A 21356-nucleotide genomic window follows, 5' to 3' on the forward strand; every position below is an offset into this window, starting at 1 on the left:
AACCAGCCTTCATTTGTGTCTCCACTTATAAGCATTAAAAAAAAAAAAAAAAAATAGTGCTTAACAAATCCAATGGGCACAGGTGCCATACTTTCAAGTTCACCATGATTACAGACTGCATTTTTCTCAATCTGAATTTCAACAATGGTATCATCAGGAGTTTATGACTAAGATTACAAACTGTGGCACTTCATAAATGAAAACATACACAAAGAACTCCAGCCAAAAGCAAATAAAAAGTTTTTCATCAAAGACTAAAACGCAAAAGAAAACGAATAATTTCTAACAAGAGGAGAAAAACTCATTTTCAAACAGCCCACACCAATACACGAACTACAGGGAGTAAAGCAAAGGAAAATATTTACATCAGTAAGAGATAAAAAAGGAAAGGGCTTTAAATGCCAACAAACAAAATTAAAGAAGCAGGAAAGAAATTCCATTCAGACTTTAGGTATCACACAAGTAACTGTAAGTTAAAATGTAGAAAAGAGAACTCCAATTTAAAATTACCAACCAATTAAAATTGTTTATGGAAGGAGAGTAATTCTGACAGAATTCAGCATTTTATAAGATAAAGTGATTATAGAAACCATTCAATTTAACCTTCTCCCTTTGCTATGAGGAATTCAAGGCCTAGATTGTCAGTAAGCTAGTACTGCAGCTGGAAGTAGGGGAAAAAAAAAAAAACTAAGCCCCATGGCCTTCCCAATTCCTCAAGTCTTGAAAAGCACTTGTTCTTTAACAAATGATAATTAAGTTCACAACACTAATAGTAGAGAACACCAGAGCAAATTTACCAAGCAAACTGAATTTGGAATATCACAGGAAATCATTAAAAAGTGTAAGTTGAAGTTTCATGTTGGCTTACGGCAATTTCACACATAATTATTGTGCTTACATCAAACATGTAAACTTCCCCACTTTAGAAAAATTCCGATAATGTGCCTCTTCTCTAATGCCCATTACTATCACAAACAGGAAAGGAGTGGAAAGGAGAGAAAGACAAGAAGATACATTGTTAACGTTGTTGTTTTTGTTGGGTGCTGTCAGGTTAATTTCGACTCATACTGATCCACAGTGACAAAGTAGAACTGCCCCACTGGGTTGTCTAGGCTGTAATCTTTACAGGAGCAAATCATTGCATCTTTCTCCTATGGTGCCACTTGGAAGGTCTGAACCACCAACCTTTCTTTTAACAGCTGAGCACTTAACCATTGTACCACCAGGGCTCCTAATATTGTTAATAAGGTCATGCAAATAACCATTTATCTAATGAATTTTGCGTCTCCTCCATCAGTCAAAAAGCATTAAAGCCTAAACTGAAGTAATTTATAACTGTAGAAAATTAGTTAAGCTATGAAAATTTTCAAACGATATTGCAAGATTTCCATCCAAGTGACAGATTAGTATAATACCTATTGAAAAATTAATTTTTAATTAAGAAAACTGAAACCTGAAAGATTTCCTATCTGTGTACAGAGCATGCAGAATTCCTCTATGGGAATTTTTAAGGACACTCATAAATTTACCTAAAATATGGGTGTTGAAACAAGCTAAGATAGGCTGTTTTTTGTTTTGTTTTCTAAGACAGTTAGTACCCAGCAATTAGAAGAAAGCATGATATTGCTAGCTTAGTAACATATTTTCTTCTATAGTAAAGGAACAATTTATATTATTAAAGTAACAGCAAAATAAACGGTTGATTATTACAAAGGAAGTCTGTACCTTAAGTGATGCTAGTGGATGTTCTGGACCAAGTAAACTCCAATGAAAAGAAGCCAAATCTTCATCAGGTAGAATGTGATTACCTAGAATACATAACATGTACAACATAAAAGCCAATGACAAGTCATACAAGGGAAACTTTAAATCACCGTATTTTGTTACCAGTAATAAATTACCTTTATTTTAGACTTTTCAATGACTTCTCAGAGCTATCTCATTTGATACACCATATAAAACTTCCCAACTGAGAATATTTAATTTTTTAATATAAAGCAATACAACAAGCAAATTTCTTGTCACTGTCTCAAGTATGATAAGGATTTCTAGTATAACTCCAACAGCATTCAAACTAAGTACTGCATAAAAAACTAAGTGACTTCCCAGAGCTGTAATTAAAAGTAAATACCAGTTTGCAAGAGGTCTGCCTGATAATGCCAGGATACCAAATACTGACTAGATACAAGTTTTCATTTATTCATAAACAGCTATAGTTCAAACTATTGTGTGAACTAAATTCAGCAGCCAAATATGGAGTCTGCACTATGATAAATCTGCACCAGACTAAATGACAATGACTGTTGATGGTAAATTGATCAATATTACCCTTTGTAATTTCCACCACAACCCACAAATACATGACAAAGAACATACTACAATAATAGTAATGAGTGCCAGTGCTATGTCACAGCCTATAAGAACTGTATTCAACTGAGAAAAATCACACTTTTTGATGAATACTTTCACTGTCGTGCTTCAATGCTTGATATACTAACATCTTTAGTATGTTAGTTATGTCAATGCATTTAAAAGCAGTAATTTCCTATATAATTTGTGGTTTTAATAACTTAAGCACTTCTACATTGAGACAGCAGATTCACTTATTAGTTACTAACATAAAGCAAAATAAGGTGAGATCATTTATAAGATTGCTATATCACAGTATTCTAAACACACAAACACAAAACACAGAAATGCTGAACCACTATAATGTCCAGACGAGAAGTTAATTTATAACTGTCCAGGTTCATTGTACTTGGTATTGGTTTCCTTTGTTAATGGACTGCATAGACTTTTAATATGAATTAAGCATTAAGTACCTGAGATTTTCTGTTTTTAAACTTAGATTTGAAAAAATATTAAGCCGCCTTCAACATCAGAAGTCTTTGTTAAAACTTGGGTGGAAATGAAAAGAATGAAAAGATGGGGGGAAAAAAGTCCTACAATCTTTATTTATACCAAATGCTTAAATAAATATACCATCCAACTTTCCTAAAACAAAACTTACATAGCTGTACTTTGTTACAAAAAGGGAAAGGAAAATATACTTCCTCATTTGAAGACATTGAAGCTTTTACAAAATCGAAAATAAAAAAAGCTCACAATTAATACTTTGTAACTTGCCTAAAATTTTTAAAAGAATTCCAAGCCTTAACGTAGACAAAGCTTTACTATTGGTTTTGTTTTTCATTTATTTCAAACTTTTACATAATAATTTAATGAGAAAGCATGAGTTGGCATTATCCCCCAAGAAACATACTCAATGTTTCTTAGATAAGATATTCCTCCACATTTCAAATTACCTAAGACATCATATTCTAAAAGCAAGAAATTTCACCATTCATTTTAAAGTCAGTTTAATATGCCCAAATCATTTTGCCTAACACTTAAACCAACATGAACTCTTCATACAATGTGCCCAGTCACAGACTTTCATATCAAAGGAAACAGTCTTAAATTTGAAAATATTATATTCAGAAGATTAGTTTCAATCCTCCAAATTCCAAGAGTCACAATAGTTCCCTAAGAAAATGGATGGGAAACAGTCAAGTACTAACTTCAAGACATATATTTGAAGTTTGATGCAAATAAAGACAACTTTTGTGAAGTCGAGATTTGTTGATTATGTTGGTAGTTACACAATAAAATTTGAAAGGCGACCCTAACACGCTAAATAAAAAATTGCACCTCCCTCACTACAATTTCTAATTGTGCAGAACATTTTTGGAATGCTTATAAAAACATTTCTGATGACTAGGAATTTCTACAAGTAGCCCACAATCTACTCCCTCTCTTGAACATAAGTGAACTAACCTGTGTGGAGCACAGACTCAAACAGTACAGTAACATCTATCTGACTTATCTGCAGGTCATGTACCTTTCAAAAAGGGCCCTGAGTCACCGAGGGTTAACTAAATCTGATCCCTACAACTCACGCATTTCAATCACAGGAGTTCCTCAGGTCCTCACCCAGAGCACATTTATTTATATTTTGAACACTAACCCTAAGCAAATTAGAGCTGGATAGTAAAGCAGCTAGAGAGGTGCACTCTAAAAGCACAAGAAAGACTGGCTGGCAGAAGAGAAAAGACAGAAAATCACTATAAGATGGCAATGTAACGTGATAGCTGATTACCTCTTGGAAACTTAAGTAAGAGAAATTAGTACATAAAAATTTAGTTTCTGGATATCCGGCATAAGGAATTTCTCCAAGAAAACTTGTGAAGACGTTGTACATATTTACTTAAAGTGTAGGTGCTGGAAAAAAAAAAGGTGAGAGGGTTTTTTTTTTTTTAAGCAGTGAGTGTTCTGAAAATGAGGAAAAAATATGACAGTGCTAACTTCATATTTTCTTCTATAATAAACGTAATGTATGCCAAAAGTTTAAATGTCTAATTTTCATAGTAAGCATGTGTTAACATCTGTGATTAAAAAAATGTTTTAAAACTTTAAGTGAGTTTATTCACAAAATTAGTTTTTCAACCTGGATAGAAAAATGCATAAACGAACATTTAAGAACCAAAGAAATACATTATCAGCTATAAAACCAAAAAACCAAACCCACTGCCATCAAGTAGATTCTGACTCATAGCGACCCTATAGGATAGAGTAGAACTGCCCCATAGAGCTTCCAAGGAGTGCCTGGTGGATTCGAACTGCCAACCTTCTGGTTAGCAGCCACAGACTTAACCACTACACCACCAGGGTTTCCATTATCAGCTCTGGTAGTAGGTTATTATGACATCAAAAAATAATCTACATAAGGAATGGTAAGGAAGAGCCTGTTCCTTCACTTTTTCAAATTTAAAATATAAATCCAAAACTGAAATTTTAAAAAGCACAATATGCTTATAGTACAGTAACTCCTTTATAAAACAAACTATTCACACTACTTCACCTACCTAATAAAGCAGCAAAAATAGGAAAACGATTTGGATTCAGGTCCAGTTGCTTGGCAACTTCATGCATCAGATATTGGCTTGTTGTGAGACTTTTCCCGTTTCGGCTCAGTTTTAGGGCATGGGCACTGAAATAGTAGGGGATGTTGCACAATGCATAATCAGAGTCATATGCCACCAAGCCATGGAAACCATTTTCTCTGCAGAAACCAATTACTTCTTGATGATGATCCTCAATGCTCTGTGCAACCTATGCAAATGAAAAAAACACTGCATCAAAGGTAGTGGAAACCTGTAACAGAACGCTTAATAAGTACGCTTGTTCACACAAAATTTGAAAAATTACAGACATTAAAAATACCCAAGAAAGCCAAACAGTCAAAAGTACCCTAATAAAGTGTGAGCATATTGTTCAAGAAAGAAATCTCTGTGGAAAATATATTTAAATTATCTTCTGGACAGTAACTTATGATGCCTTCTACACTGCAATTTACAACTTTTTGTCAAATTCTAACACCACCCTGCTTGAAAACACACAATGCCAGGCAACTCTTCGGCAGTGTCCTGAAGAAAGAGTGAAAGAAAGGCAGAGGAGATTAGAGAGGGAGGGAGGGAAAGAGAGAGAAGTCACCCATCCTCAGTGAAACACAACAATGTTCTTCAAACCAGATCAAATGTGTCAAAAAGGTGAAATCATCAGGATTTTAAAAAATAAAAGTCAAGTATTATCCATTTATCTACCTGTCTACTATCATACTTTGAGGTATTCAGCATATGAAGATAATAACTCTTACGCTACAAAAAAGTCCCATACTTATTATGTGCAAAGAACCAGGCCTACTGTCCATAATATAATGTTTAGGATGACCATTTATAAAACAAAACCAAAAACCAAACCCGATGCCGTCGAGTCGATTCCGACTCATAGCGAGCCTATAGGGCAGAGTAGAACTGCCCCATAGAGCTTCCAAGGAGCACCAGGCATAGCACTTAACCACTACACCATCAGGGTTTCCGACCATACATACTAGGTCTAAATTTACTGCCTTTTTTAGCGACTAAAAACATACGCCAAAGCTTCTCTATTTCTATTTAGTCTCTCATTATGAAATGTCAATACGATCTCAGATTTCCATGGCACACTAAGGAGAATGCAGAGGAGCAATACCTTTGAAAAAGTAAAAAGTTACTCGGAATCTCTCTAATGCTGAAAATATTTGAAAAGCACGGAGAAAGTATTTTCCTAAAATATCTAAAGTCAATCCTACCCAAAGACAATTGATTTCTCTCCTGCTATTTCCCATGCTCATTCATTCAACTAAAATGCTGGCGAGTTTTTTAATTTCTACAAAGGATAAGGTATAGAATTTTAAATTAAACCATTTTAAATTTAAATTTTAAATTAATTCAGTTAACTATGAATGCTCTACAGAGCCTTTGTGGAGAAAAATATGTACCTTTAACTTAAATTTCTAGAACTACACTGTTCAATGTGTGGCTATACTGAAATAAAATTAAAAAGCTTATTATTATAATTGCTGTCAAAAAGTTGTATACCTGTAAAAAGCTGAATTAGCAAAATTGTGCGACAGACACAATTACAAGGACGACCAAAAAAAAAAAAAAGAGTAGCTGCTGAGGTTGCTTATATACAACCTAAAATCTCATGGGATTTGGTTTCTTGGTTTGGAGGTTTATGGTCATGAGTTCATGGGACATCCCAGTTAACTAGCCTAACATCATATTTAGTGCTCCTGCTCTACCTGCCCGTTCGTAGCATAGTGCCTGGGGTCTTCGAAGCTTGCCAACAGCCATCCAAGGTACAGCAATTGGTCTCTAGTCACCTGGAGCAACAGAGGACGAAGGAGCATCTGAAACAAAAGGAGGCTATGGAATGTGTTGGCAATCAACTGCCTCCATGAACAACTGCCTCCTTTGCCAGGAGGCCGGAAGGACTGGATGGTGCCTGGCTACCATGACTGAACATTTTGATCAAAGATTCTACAGAAGAATCCTGATCAAAAGAGAAGAAATGCAGAACTAAATTTCAGTCTCTCATGGACTCCAGATTTCCTGAGGCCATGGAGGTTAGATGAACTCCAGAAACTACTGTCCTGAGATCATCTTTAAACCTTAAACCAAAAACATGCCCTGAAGTCATCTTAAAACCAAACAAGAGATTAGACAGCTTAAATGTCTGCCTTGAGCATTGTGTTCTTTCAAGAACTATCTACATGCGATCAAATTTGAGAATAGCAACTTGAAAGATTAGATAGGAACCTTAGAGGGCAGTGTGTTTATGTTAATGGAGGTGGAACAACTAGGAAAAGGACAGTGAGAATGGTTGCACAACTCGAAGAATGTAATCAGTGTCACTAAACGGTACATGTAGAAACCGCTTAACTGTTGCATGTTTTGCTGGTATATTTTCAACACCACCACCAACAACAAAACAAAGTTAAAAAAAGAAAAATTAAAAATCAAGTTCCTCAGTCATATTAGCCACATTTCAAGTGTTCAACATTCACATGCAACTAGTGGCTATCATGCTGATTACCCAACACAGGTTGTCTCAAATGTTCTACAGGACAGCACTGCCAAGTTCATCTCATTTCTCACCAACTTCCTGATAAAAGTGGCTGCCAAATTTTCTTGGAAATTTAAATAATGAAATTTCACTTGGAGGCAAAGAAAACTTTTTTTTTAATGCATTACTTAAAGGAAAAATAGCTTTCTGAATTCTTATATTTTATTTTTAAAAAAAGACATCCAATTAGTCAAATTATGTGCCTATTTCTTAGAAAAAGAGAATGTTACTTTATTTCTTAATCTAAAACATTGTACCTGGAGGAAGTATAATTTTTAAAAAATTCTAAAACTAGGTTGGCTTCGTCCTCCCGTATCTGGAAATCTCTACATCCAAGTTCTTTCCCTCAAATCATTTATTAGGTAGAACTTTCTATTGACAGTGATGTTTTAAAGCATTTTTAAATAACTAGAAACTACTTTCTTCCAAATATCTTTATACACTGAAACCTGTGAGAACCAGAACTCAATAGGACTGCCTTGATTTTCCAGGTCAGGGTGCAGTTTTACCACTTTTTATCGCTCTTTATCAGTGGAAAATATTTGATTTTTCCTTCCCTGACAGGTTTCCACCTTACACAGATTCTGGCTTTCGCAGGTTTTACTCTATTTTAAGTCTGTATTAAGAGATCCTAAAATGAAAGGAGACAGTGATTCACCACTCCTTTCTCTTCCTCACACTCAAAGGAATTCTAGAAAAGGTAAGATGACCACTTGTTCCATACAGCCTGCAGAGGAGGTGAGGAAGAATTAAAACATAATGGGTTGAGTACTGTATATTCAGTATATATATCTTTTAATTTCATCAACACTGTGAGATAGTTCACTAACCCCATTCCTACAGGAAATTGAGGTTGAGAGCCATTCAGAACCTAGCTCTATCCAAGCCCTTTCATAGCTCCAAGACAGAATGGGCCATAAAGATGCTATGACTCATCTTTGCTGAGTACCTACTTTTTGCCAGTCACTGTGCTAAGTGCTGTATAAAGCCTTATCCTCATTTATCCTTACAACAATCCTAAACTCAAAACCTAACCTGTTGCTGTTGAGTCGATTCCGACTCACAGAAGTACAAAATGACTAGGCGAAAATTGGGGCTGGGGAAAAAAAAAAATTTTTTTTTTTTTTTTTTTTTTTATGGCCAGAGTGGTCAGGGAAGGCATCTCCTCAGCAGTGGCTTTACAACTACGACCTGAAAGAAGAGGCAGCCACAAGAAGATTTCCAAATAGAGCATTCAAGCAGAAGATCAAGCGCAGAGACCCAGAAATAAGCTTGTAGGTTTGCACAGTACAGACAGAATGCCAATAGGATCGGATCATAGCGATCAGGGGGAAAAGTGATGGATCATGAAATCTGAGTAGGCAGGGCTAAAATCTAACCTAGCAAGATTTCAGAGAACACTTTTAGCACTGTGAAACAATGGGCAATATATTTCAAGAGCTGTAAAACGTTCATACTCTGACCCAGTAATCTTACTCCAGGAAATATGCCCTAAGAAACCAGTCCACAAAATAAGAAACATTATAAAAGCTTACAATAAAATATTAAACAAAATGGCTTTAGGATACAATATTCTGTATATACAACTATAAAAAACTTTGTGTGGAAAAAACTGGAAGGAAAAAAGCAAAATCCAACAGAGTTGTGTCAGGGTGGTGGTGGGATTATACTTTAAACAAAAACTTTTTTTAAAAAGATCTGATGAAAAGCCAAAGATGTACTTTTATAAATCATAACTGTACTATGGTGATCTCTCTATTACAGCACTCAGAATAACTTATTTTTCTTTTCCATCTCTGTCTCTCTGAGCAGGCTGACTACAAGGAGTACAGCTTACTAGCCTTTGTATCAAGTGTCTGGTTTGGTGCCATAACACTCAGGGGTACCATTTCGTGGGTCCCCAAAGATTCCTTAAATTATTTATAAAGATTAATAACATATATTCTAGCCAGTAGAAGCCAATATCAAGCAAAACCGTAAGAGTTTAGTTTCAACTCCCTAACAAAGTATTTTCATCTAACTTTGCGGAGTGGTATGTAACAAAGTGACAAAGATGTCACTTTGAGGACTAAAGTGCACCTAACCCAAGCTACAGTATTTTCAATCATCTACTATGTATGCGGAAGCTGGAGAGTGAATAAGGAAGATTAAAGAATTGATGCCTTTGAATTATGGTGTTGGCAAAGACTACAGACTGCCAGAAGAACAAACAAATCTGTCTTGGAAGAAGTACAGCCAGAATGCTCCTTAGAAGCAAAGATAGTGAGGCTTTGTCTCATGTACTTTAGACATGCTATCAGGAGGGACCGGTCCCTGCAGAAGGACATCATGCCTGATAAACTAGAGGTCAGGAAAAGAGAGGAAGGCCCTCAGTGAGATGGGCTGACACAGCGGCTGCAATGATGGACTCACGCCTAACAATTGTGAGGATGGCGCAAGACCCAGCATGTGTTTCATTCTGTTGTACATGGGGTTGCTATGAGTCAGAACCGACCGGACAGCACCTAAAAACAACATGTAGAACTCTCCACAATTACCTCCTTCTACCTCAAACAAAACTCCTTAAATTCAGAACATCTGACTTCAGATTGGCATTAAAAAAGCAAGGTGAATGAACCGTTAATAATTCACTATAATACTTATCTGCAAACAATTAATACTACTTTAACCCTCTCCAAAAACACATACAGCATTACCCAAATAGTTAACTGCTAGAATTAATCTTCTGAAATAAAAGATAAAGAAACCACATCCATAAACACAAACCTTCATATCTAAAGCAAAGGTGGAGAAACCTCTGACCCTTGCTACAGCTCATTTTTCCTATTTCCAAGTATTTGATAAAGTATTGAAAATTCTGAGTAACAGCATTGGGGAGTGGGGGGATGTCAAAATGTCTAGATTCCAGTTCTGGCTTGATGACTAACCTACTGGGGCTCAACATGCCCATGTATAAATGGAAAATCAGATGGATCTTCAAGGTTCCTTTAATTTCTAAAATTCTAGGATGCTCCTCCCACTGTTAAAACCTATTACACCTTTATCTGAAGAAATGGAACATGACATTAAAAACCACAAGGATAACAGGTGGGGAATACTGGAAGTGAGGTTCAGCAGTTATTCAACTGGGGCGGAGGGGGGGAGAGTCTACCAAAAACTAAACACACACACACACACCCTCAACGAAAGAGTTAAAACACAATAGTCTAAGGGTGGTAGATACAACATAACTCTATGCATTTGTCAAAACCCATACAAGTGTTTATCATCAAGAATAGACTTTATGTGCAAATTTTAAAAAACAACCAGGATATGTGGGAATCCCAGGATAGAATGCAGGCTGACACACGTATCTAGTTGTGTTATAAAATGTATGAAATAATCTCACTGAAGGGGGTGGGAGGAAAAGGAGGTGATCTAAGTAACTTTGGAAAACCATGTTTTGATTGGAAACTGTTAAGGCTAAAAACAAAAATAACTGTACGTAAATAACACTGAGGAAATTTGTTTCTCACATGGGTGGTGGTGTTAAGCGCTGTCAAGTTGACTCTGACTCATGGTGACCTCAGGTGTGCAGAATAGAACTGCTCCATAGGGTTTTCAAGGCTTTTGCCTTTTGGCAGCAGATCACCGGGCCTGTCTTCCAAGGCACCTCTGGGTAAGTTCGAACCACCAATCTTTTGACTAACAGTCAAATGCTTAACCATCTGTGCCACACAGGGCTCTGACTCTCACAGGGGTATGGATTAACAATTCTGAAACAACTTTACATGAAAACCAAAAAAACTCCATTGCCACCGACTCAAATTCCAACTCACGGCGACCCTATAGGACAAAGTAGAACTGCCCTATAGCATTTCCAAGACTATAATCTTTACTGAAGAAGACTTCCACATCTTTCTTCCACAGAGCGGCTGGTGGGTTCGAACCACCAACCTTTTAGTTAGCAGTCAAGCATTTTAACCACTGCACCACATGTACATGTGCACTAAGTATAAATTCAATAAATGATAGATGAGAGCCAGGGTTCTCACTGTCAGATAAACAGTTAAAAATAAGTGACAGGGAGAAGGCTAGAATGAACCCTGTGGTCCTGGATTAGTAGGGAGACAGGAGAAACAACTGGCATTTAGTTTAAAATACAGAAAAACAGACACAGAAATAATTAGAGACATGTATGTTTACCTGGGTTAGTATACATATATTTCCTAGCCCTGTCTGCAGAAGAGGCCTAGAAGCAGTGACACCCCAGTAGCAAGGAGCACACCTGTATCCAACCAGATCTTGGTTTCTAAACATCATTTTCCATTAAAAGGAACCAGGCCTCTTGGGGAAAATGACTGATTCTGGGACAGGGAAAATACAAGATGAGCCCAAAGCATCTTGAGTGCTAGAAAAGAAGGAAGAAGGTGTATCAAAGAGACACATGACCCAGTCTGAAAGAGTTCTCATGGCCAATGCTAGAACAATTTGCACAATAAAATAACATAGCATTAGGTTATAACCCAAAGTACAGAATAAATATACATGAGTCCATACAATATAAATGATTGAATCAATAAAGCAGGAAGAAGAGACAAATTTTCCCTACGGAATTCCAAATAAATTGTGTAGCTACTCCCCCTTCCATGAAGTGGTATTTAATGCCCCACCCCTTGATTGTGGGCTGGACGTAGTGACTGCTTCCAAAGAACAGAGTATGCTACAAACAAAAGGGAAAAATAGCAACTTCACTGAGCAGAAACCTGGCAGATCCATCATAACCAAATAAGCCAGGTGAGCACCACCAGTGATAAGTCATGTGGATATCACGTACCCCCCTGGAGCGATGGGATGGGAAGGGCACATCACCTCTGGCGTTTTCTCCCCCAGTATGCACAACCCTAAGTTAATCATGAGGAAAAAAGACCACATGCTATAGAGTATCTGACCAGTAAGCTTCAAAAGTGTCCCGATGACAAGAGACAAGGATAAAGAACTGTCACAGACAGACCAGAGTAGACTTAAAGAGATCTGACAATTAATGCCATGTGGAATCCAGGACTGGATGCTAGAGCAGAAAAGGGGCACTGGTGGGAAAACCGATAAAACACAAAGTCAATAACGTAATTAACAGAACTGCCCAATACCGGAAACCCTGGTGGCATAGTGGTTAAGAGCTACGGCTGCAGTTCGGATCCCGCAGGTGCTCTTTGGAAACTCTTTGGGGCAGTTCTACTCTGTCCTATAGGGTCACTATGAGTCGGAATCGACTAGATGGCGGTGGGTTTGGTTTGGTCCCAATGTTAATTCCTTAGTTTTGATAATTATAGTTATGTAGCATGCTGACATTCATGGAAGGTGGGTGAAGGATATTGAACTCGTACTGTCTCTGCAACTTTTCAATAACTCGAATAAGTTCAAAATGTCCGTTTTTTTTTAAAAATCAATAGTGTACATGAGACCAGCTGAAAGACAATTTTAAATCATTTTATTAGATGAACAAAATATTAACAGGCACCTAAAAGAGGAAGCCCAGTCTAAATGTTAAAATGTCAAAAATCCCATTACACAAAAAGACAAGCCTTTCCACAGACAGTACGACTGAAAGAAATGGGAAAGCTACGCTGTACGGCACACCAGGAATAAATTAAAAATTAGGTTCATTAAAAATTTATGAATGAACACATAAAATCAAACAACTAAGAACATTTCCTAATAGATCTCATGAACAATTCCTTACGATTTAAATCAAGGAAAATCTGATAAAAAGTCTGGAACAACAGAAGAAAGACCTGGAGATCTGCCTTCGTAAAGATTACAGCCAAGAAAACCTTACGGGGACAGTTCTACTGTCACATGGGGTCACTATGAGTCAGAATCAACCCAGCAGCACCCAACAACAGAGGATTTGATCAGGGATGAAAAGATGATAAAGATGCAAGATTCGGATGGTGCAAGGAAAAAAACCTGAGTTTCATCATCAAAATAAGGGATTCAAAAGGAAATTATTTAATTATTTGACTCAAAATAAAAATTAAATAATAGGACTGAAGGTTTGGGGAATCAGGGTGTGACTGGACTTTAGCTGCTCTTTCTTCCCTTCAAGTTTCTTTTCTTTGGTCTCTTGTATATCTTTCAGTCTTTTTTCTTCTCTTGTGCTCGTTTACAGTCTTACCCTTGTTTATCTGTTTCTCCTCTTTGGCCTTCCAACTCCTGGCTCCGGCTGGGCATAATACAATGAGGTTTATATTTCTAATTCTTAACATTAGTTTTAGAAGTCAGCAAAAACGATTAAACACAATGTCGGGAAGATTATTTCATCTAACTCCCAAAAAGTATAAACAACTTAAAAAATTATGCCTTGAAGCTTTGAGGGGGGGTGGGGATCACCCACCTATACAGAGTTAAATGGGGTCCCTCGGTAGAGCATGCACTTGCTGCTAACCAAAAGGTTGAAGGTTTGATTTCACCCAGAGGGACCTCTGAAGAAAGGCCTGGTGATTGGCTTCCAAAAAATCACCAATTGAAAACCTATGTAGCACAGTTCTACTCAGACAGACATGGGGTTATTCAACTCAACGGCAATGGAAAAAAAAACAAAAGATAATTAGCTCCCGTCAAGTGATGAAGGAGGTAATCTCCAATACAACACTCCAGATTGGTACAGTGAACACCAGTAAAAAACCCAGAACCATGAAACATCCCAGCCTTATCCTCTCCACCCACTTCCATCCCCAAGAAGTAGGGTAGACACAGTTAGTGTTGGAAAGTTGAAGTAGCTGGCAAAAATATCCCATTTTTGGCCTCCCTGAAGTATTTCATACTTAACCAAGGATGATAATTTTATGCCACTATAAATCTGCCACAGAATATATGCATCTTTTTACCAACAGTTTTGTGTTTCATCATTAAAAAGGTATATACACCAAAATGCAATACTTTTACAAAGAATAATAACTAAAAAATTCCCAAATTTACTTTGCAAGAATAATTATTTTATTAATGCTAAAAAGCAGCTATGGGGACAAACAGAATTAAAGTTTAAAACTGTAACTTACTCCTAAATGCCAGTGAAGAAACACTCTTACAAGTAGGATTTTGTGCCTGTGACACAAGGTAGGTGAACTACACTGCCTACTTTAATACTTTCTGTACTCCCACTTCTTCATCTGTAAAAATAATAGTATTCCCCTCCCTAAGTAGCTGTGGTAATGAACGGGTTAATACATATAAATAGCTCAGAATCATTCACAAATAATAAGTATTCAATAAATGTCAGTTACTATTTATTTTTAAGCAAGCTATATGGAAAATGATCTGCTTCATACTTTTGATACGAAACTTGAAAAACTATGGATTGTCACAGGTAGCTTTTCTGACAAAAGAAAAATACTGTATTCAGTTTTTCTCTAGAATAATTTTACACCAGCTCAGGGAATAATTGGGCATATCCTCCAGCCAGCTACCAGATTTACAAGATACAAGTCAACCTGAACATAAGAGGATGACTGGTAAACCTAAATTCTATTGTTTAAAAAAAAAAAAAAAATCAGACTTTGACCTTTAACCAACATACAGCTAAACTCCAGTCAACAGGTAGGTAGAACCTACTCTTCTCAGGCTACTTACTCTATATTCTAGTCTAGCTGCAATGAGAACATAAAAAGTCAACTCCAATTTGGCAGACAATTTTTTTTGTTTAAAGGGTCAATGTAACAAGAAAAAGACAAATAACCCAATCAAAAACTGGGCAAAAGACATGAACAGAAACTTCACCAAAGAGAATATTCAAATGGCCAACAGACAAATGAAAAGATGTTCAACATAATCAGCCATCAGAGAAATGCAAATTCTCAAACCACAACGAGATACCATTTCACTCCCACTAGGATGGCTGTCCTATAGGGTTGCTATGAGTTGGAATCGACTCAATGCCAACAGATTTGGTTTTTGGTTTTAGGATGGCTACGCTTAAAAAAAGAGAAAATAATAAGTGTTGGTGGGGATGTAGAGAAATTGAAACAATCATCCATTGCTGCTGGGAAGCAAACTGGTACAGCTGTTGTGGAAAACAATCTGGTGGTTCCTCAAAAGACTAGAAGTAGAGATGCCATATGACCAGTAGTTCCACTCCAAGGTGTATACTCTTGGGATCTAACAAAAGTAACACAGACATACGTACATGTATATTCACTGCAGCACTATGAACAAAAGCAAACACATGAATGGATAAGTAAAATGTGGTACATACACACCATGGAATACCACTCAGTTATAGAGAAAAATGAGTTCACAAAACATCTTACAAAGTGGATGAACCTGGAGGACGTTATGCCAAGCGAAATCAATCAAAAAAAAAAGACAAATATTGTATGTTCTCGCTTTTATGAAATTATATGAACAAGTAAATATACAGAAACCAATGTTCATTACTGGTTACCAGGGATAGGAAGAGGAGGGTGAGAGGGTGTGATGCAATGAATTGCTTTCATAGGGCCTTTCTAGCCATGGTATTGTAACACCCATTAAATGACTGGCTGGGACAATGTATACAGGTTCACGGAACCCTCTCGGGGATTGGACAGTCTGCTAATGCAAATAAGGTACATGGAACCCTTGCGGCGGCTGTTAACTCAAGTAAGGTATATGGAACCCTTGTTAGGGATTGGTCAGTTTTGCCATCCAGCTAGGTTAAAAAAAAGTCAAACTCAAGAGGTTGAGGGGGGACCGCAGTAGCATCAAGAAAAAGAGTGAGGAGCAGAGTGAGTCCTTTGAACCCAGGGTCTCTATGCTGAGAACCTCCTAGACCCAGGAAACAGAGCCGAAACACTGGAGACAACAGCAGCACGAGAAGGCAGTGGCACAGAACTGTCAGATGGCAGCAGTTGGCTGGCCAACCTATGGAGCAACAGAGCTGAGCACCTTCAGGCAGGAGGCTTCCTGGCAGTCTGGGGGTGCCTCCAGGCACTTTTAGGTGGCGCTAAATAAAGAGCTGGAATACTTGTTTAAGCTGGGGAGAGCCTAGGCCCCCAGCAGGGCCCAGCAGCAATAGCTCAGCAGCAGTTGTCCTGATCCAAGGACTATATTCTGAGTTGTTCTTGTTACTTCCAAGTTGATCGTGACCCTGAATTGTAACCTGTTACTTCTCTAATAGGAGCTCTGGTGGCACAGTGGTTAAGTGCTATGGCTGTTAACCAAAAGGTCAGCAATTCAAATCCACTAGCCACTCTTTGGAAACCCTATGGGCAGTCCTACTCTCTCCTATAGGGATGCTATGAGTTGGAATCAACCTGATGGCAGCAAGTTTTTTGTTTTTGTTTTTCTCTAATAAACCCCATAATTGTTAGTATGGTCTGTGAGTTCTCTGTGGCCACTGCAACGAATTACTGAACCCAGCAGAGAAACAGAGTGCTGTGACAGGTATAATTGGTGTCAGAATTAATAAAAAGGTTGGAGAGTTAAGATATGTCTGCCCTCCACCTCATAAAAATCAGCACTGGGCTGATGGTAATGATCCTTCCTTCTCATGAAGTTAGATAGGGTCTGACATCACCATTTTACAGAGGGGGATTCGGTCTCTAGAGAGTAGACAGTTGTACTACTGGGTATCGCTGAATGAAGATAAAGTGTACTTAGCTTGATGAAAATAAACTTAAAAGTACAGAAGAAAAAGAACCTGTTGGTAACTGCTATGGCATATATAATTACGAAACAACAGCAAAAACCACCAAAAAAATACATGTGTCGGTATACACGTAGGTATGTATGTATGGGTTTGGGTAGGATATATGCATATAAAAACCCAAAAAACCCGTTGCCATCAAGTCGATTCCAGCTCAGAGCACCCAGTGGATTTGAACTGCCAACCTTTTGGTTAGTAGCTGTAGCACTTCACCACTACACCTTAGCCTTGGTAGTTAAACGTTCAGCTGCTAACCAAACGGTTGGCAGTTCAAACCCACTGGCTGCTCTTCAGAAATCCTATGGGAATCAGAATCGACTCGACGACAATGGTTTTGGTTATTTTTAAAATTTTTTAAATATATGCACATAGATATATATACATATACATTTATATGTATATACATATATATTCATATATATAAAATAAAGCACATAGGGGGCACAGTTATGGATACTTCTTAGATATTCCATGCTTTTATGCAAGTAACATCTGTCGTCTACATTTGTTCGCAGGAGGTATGCGCCATGTTTACATAAAATTACAGTAACCAAACACCTTGTGAGATTGGATTTCTGAGTTTGAAGGATTAGGACCAGAGTCTTGTAGGACACCTCAGTAAATTAGTGTAATATTGTTCACAAAGCTGTGCTCTACATCCTAGTTCAGTGAGTCTTAAAAACTTGCTAGCGGCCATCCAAGATACAACTTTTGATCTTTACTCGTCCAAAGCAAAAGAGAAAGAATGAAACCAAGGACTCAAGGAAGAAACTATAGTCTACAGGACAAATAGTCTACATGAACCATGGCCTCATCTACCCTGAAACCAGAAGAACTAGATGGTGTGTCTGGCTACCACTACAGGCAGTTCTAACCTGGGCCCCAATAGATGGACCCTGATAGAATGGAAGAAAAAGGTGGAGCAAAGTCTCAAATTCCTTAAAAAAAAAAAAAAAAAAAACAGACCTAGAGGACTGGTTAAGACTGGAAAACTCCCCAAGACTTCTGCTCTAAGATACTCTCCAAGCCCTTAACTAAAATTAACCCACGAGGTCACTGACCTTGCAGCTAAACAACAAACTGGCTCAAAAAATAACGGATATCACTTGTAAATACAGTGCGCCTTTAAAAAAAATCACCTATAATTACCTTAAAATGAAGATGAGAATATAAAGGGGCAGGGAAACTGGATTAATGGAAACAGAACAACCAGAAAGGAAATGAGAATGCTAACACATTGTGAAGAAAAGTAACAAATCTCACTGAACAATTTGTTTAGAGACTGGTGAATGGGAACCTAAAACAGTTGTGCAAATCTTCACTGAAAGCACAGTATTATTTAGCAACATCTCTAACTAGGAAGTATCTTCCCCTCAGGAAACCTGAAATCACAAGTGAACAAGTTTTTTATGTATTTTCTGTTTATTCCCTAAGAATTAGTTACACTGGTTTTAAAAACAAGGAAAAAAAAACAACTTCTTTTAAAATAAGGAGAAATACAAACTAAGCTTTATAAATTAAAACAAAAAAAATGATAACATACATTATTGGTATATTTCAGCCTACTATATTGATCTCCTAATACCTCAGCTAACTCTTTGCAATATTATTATTAAACACTTAATTCCAAAATATACTACATCAAAATTTAAGTTTCAGAATTTACAAAAAGAACCTCAAATTTATACTATTTATTTCAAGACAGTGATAACTTGCAAATTCTTTATCAAAAAATTTTTCACTATAAATATAGGGGATTGGGGGAAAAAAAGGCATCTATGTCACGTATTCTAGTAAACAAAGCTCCCTCCAACAGTTTGGACTGGCTTGTTACTACTGTTCATTAATGTGTCCTACCTCAAATGATGAACAATTCAGGGTTCCTAGAAGGCACAACCGGTTAACATGCTCAACTGCTAACCCCAAGTTTGGCAGTTCAAGGCCACCAAGAGGTGCCTCATAAGAAAAGCCTTACAACATACTTCCAATAAATCAGCCACTGAAAGCCCTATGGAGATATGGAAAGACGATGACATCAACAGACCACTGTTCAGACCCTCTCCCACAAGTTCAATAAGGAAAAAAGTGCCTGGTCTTGGGGGACTCTGAATCACGGAGCAGAGCACAGCAGTGGAGAACTAGAGACAGGCAAGAATCAACGAATCCACAATAAGTTGCATACAGCAAGAAAATCACTTCTTCCACTGTCCATGTCCCTCCCCCTACCCATGCGGAAAACTGGCTGCTGTGAACTGGGGAAGCAGCCCCAACAAAAGAGCCTACTTCCCGAACCACCATGCTGCCTGCCTCTACAATGAGAGAGGACCCTAAGCTTCTGCTCTAAAATTAACAAGGCAGATCTCCCTGGGGGTCTGTTCGCAGCATGCAAGCACCTCCCCTACCCTGACGCTGTCAGCTGCAAGGATCCTGCCAAGATGAAAGGATGGAAAAAATATTCCATGCAAATAATAACCAAATGAGACACAGGCTGGCAATCTTAATATCAGACAATGTAGACTTGAAGACAACATCTGTTAGAATGGATAAAGATGGACATTATATAATAATAAAAGGGTCAACTCATCAATGAGATTTAATAATGACTAAAAAAAAAAAAAGTTTTTTTTTTTTTTAATATATGCAACCAATATCCTAAATAACAGAGCACCTAAATATATAAAGGTAGAACTGAAGGGAGAAACAGATAATAGCACTAAAATAATAGTTGGAGACATCAATATACCACTTTCAATATTGGAGAGTACATCTAGAAAGAAGATCAACAAGGAAACAGAGGACCTGCGTGACACTATAAACCAACTAGACTTAACAGACCATATATGACACTCCACCCAACAACAGCACAATATGCATTCTACTCCAGTGCACATAGACCATAGGCGAGACCATATCTTAGGTCAGAAATCAACTCTCTATAAATTTTAGAAGATTGAAATTACACAGTTTTTTTTTTTTCTTGACAACAATGGAGTGACACTAGAAACCAGTAACAGTAAAGAAAAAAAAAAATTGGAAAATACACAAACATAAGGAAATTAACACCATTAAGCTACCAAGGAAGAAATCTCAAATTTGTTAAGAGTGAAATGAAAATAAAGCACAAGGTACCAAAACTTCTGGGATGCAGTAAAAGCAATATGCAGAAGAGAAACTTATAGCAACAAATGCCTACATGAAAAAAGAAGATCGAAAAAAAATAGCCTAATTCAACAACTCCAGGAACTAGAGCAGTAAGAGCAAACTAAGCCTAAACCTACCAGAAGGAAGGAAATAACAAAGATCAAAGCATAAATTAATAAAATTAAAAAGAATCAATAAAACCAGAAGTTGATTCTTTGAAAAGATCGATAAAATTGACAAACCTTTAGAGAGTCTGACAAAAAAAGAGAGAAAACGCAAATTACCAAAACAGGAAATGAAAGAGGAAACATGACAACTGACCCAATAGAAATAAAGAGAATTATGATGGAATATTATGAACAACTGTATGGCAACAAACAGGATAGCCTAGATGAAAAGGATAAACTCTTAGAAGCACACATCCTATCCATACTGACTCAAGAGGAAACAGAAAGTCTCAACAGATCCATAACAAGCGAAGAGATTAAATCAGTGATCAAAAATCTCCCAACCAAAAAAGTCCTGGAACACACAGCTTCAACTGGAAATTCTACACCAAACTTGCAGAGAAGAATTGACGCCAATCTTGTTTAAACTCTTCCAAAAGACAGGGAAGGAAAGAACGCTCCATAATTCGTTCTACGAAGTAAACATAACCCTGATACCAAAACAAGACAGACCCACAAGATAACTACAAGCCAATATCCCTTATGAATATAAATGCAAAAACCTTCAATAAAATACTAGTAAACAGAAGCCAACAGCATATTAAAAGAATCCTACACCATGACCAAGTGGAACGCATCTAGGGATGCAGAGATGGTTCAACATTAGAATATCATTCACCATAACGTACCACATCAACAGAACAAGGAAAAGAACCACGTGATTACAGATGCAAAAAAAAAAAAAAGCATTTGATGAAATCCAACACCTTTCTTGATAAAGACTGGATTAGAAGGGTAGTTCCTCAATAAGATCCAGGGCAGATAAGAAAAGCCAACAGCCAACATTATACTTAGTGGAGAAAAGATTGAGAGCTTTCCCCTTGAAATCAGTAACA

At 37.2% G+C, this 21356-nt stretch overlaps 1 protein-coding gene across 4 annotated transcripts in view; it reads right to left on the reverse strand.

The window, feature by feature from the left end:
• Positions 1–21356, reverse strand: part of FAM120A (family with sequence similarity 120 member A) — a 189080-nt gene that overhangs the window by 143840 nt on the left and 23884 nt on the right. For all 4 annotated transcript variants that reach the window (XR_010322931.1, XM_010600637.3, XM_064291051.1 and 1 more), the window contains exons 2-3: positions 4905–5151; positions 1726–1808 (exon numbers count right to left, since the gene is read on the reverse strand). Coding sequence is in view for 3 of the 4 variants with exons in the window: in XM_010600637.3 (XP_010598939.3) it covers positions 1726–1808; positions 4905–5151 (330 nt within the window). In the remaining variant the exon portion in view is untranslated. The remainder of the gene's footprint in view (positions 1–1725; positions 1809–4904; positions 5152–21356) is intronic.

This window comes from Loxodonta africana, chromosome 9 (genome assembly GCF_030014295.1).
Source record: "Loxodonta africana isolate mLoxAfr1 chromosome 9, mLoxAfr1.hap2, whole genome shotgun sequence".
In the NCBI taxonomy this organism is placed as follows: Eukaryota; Metazoa; Chordata; class Mammalia; order Proboscidea; family Elephantidae; genus Loxodonta; species Loxodonta africana.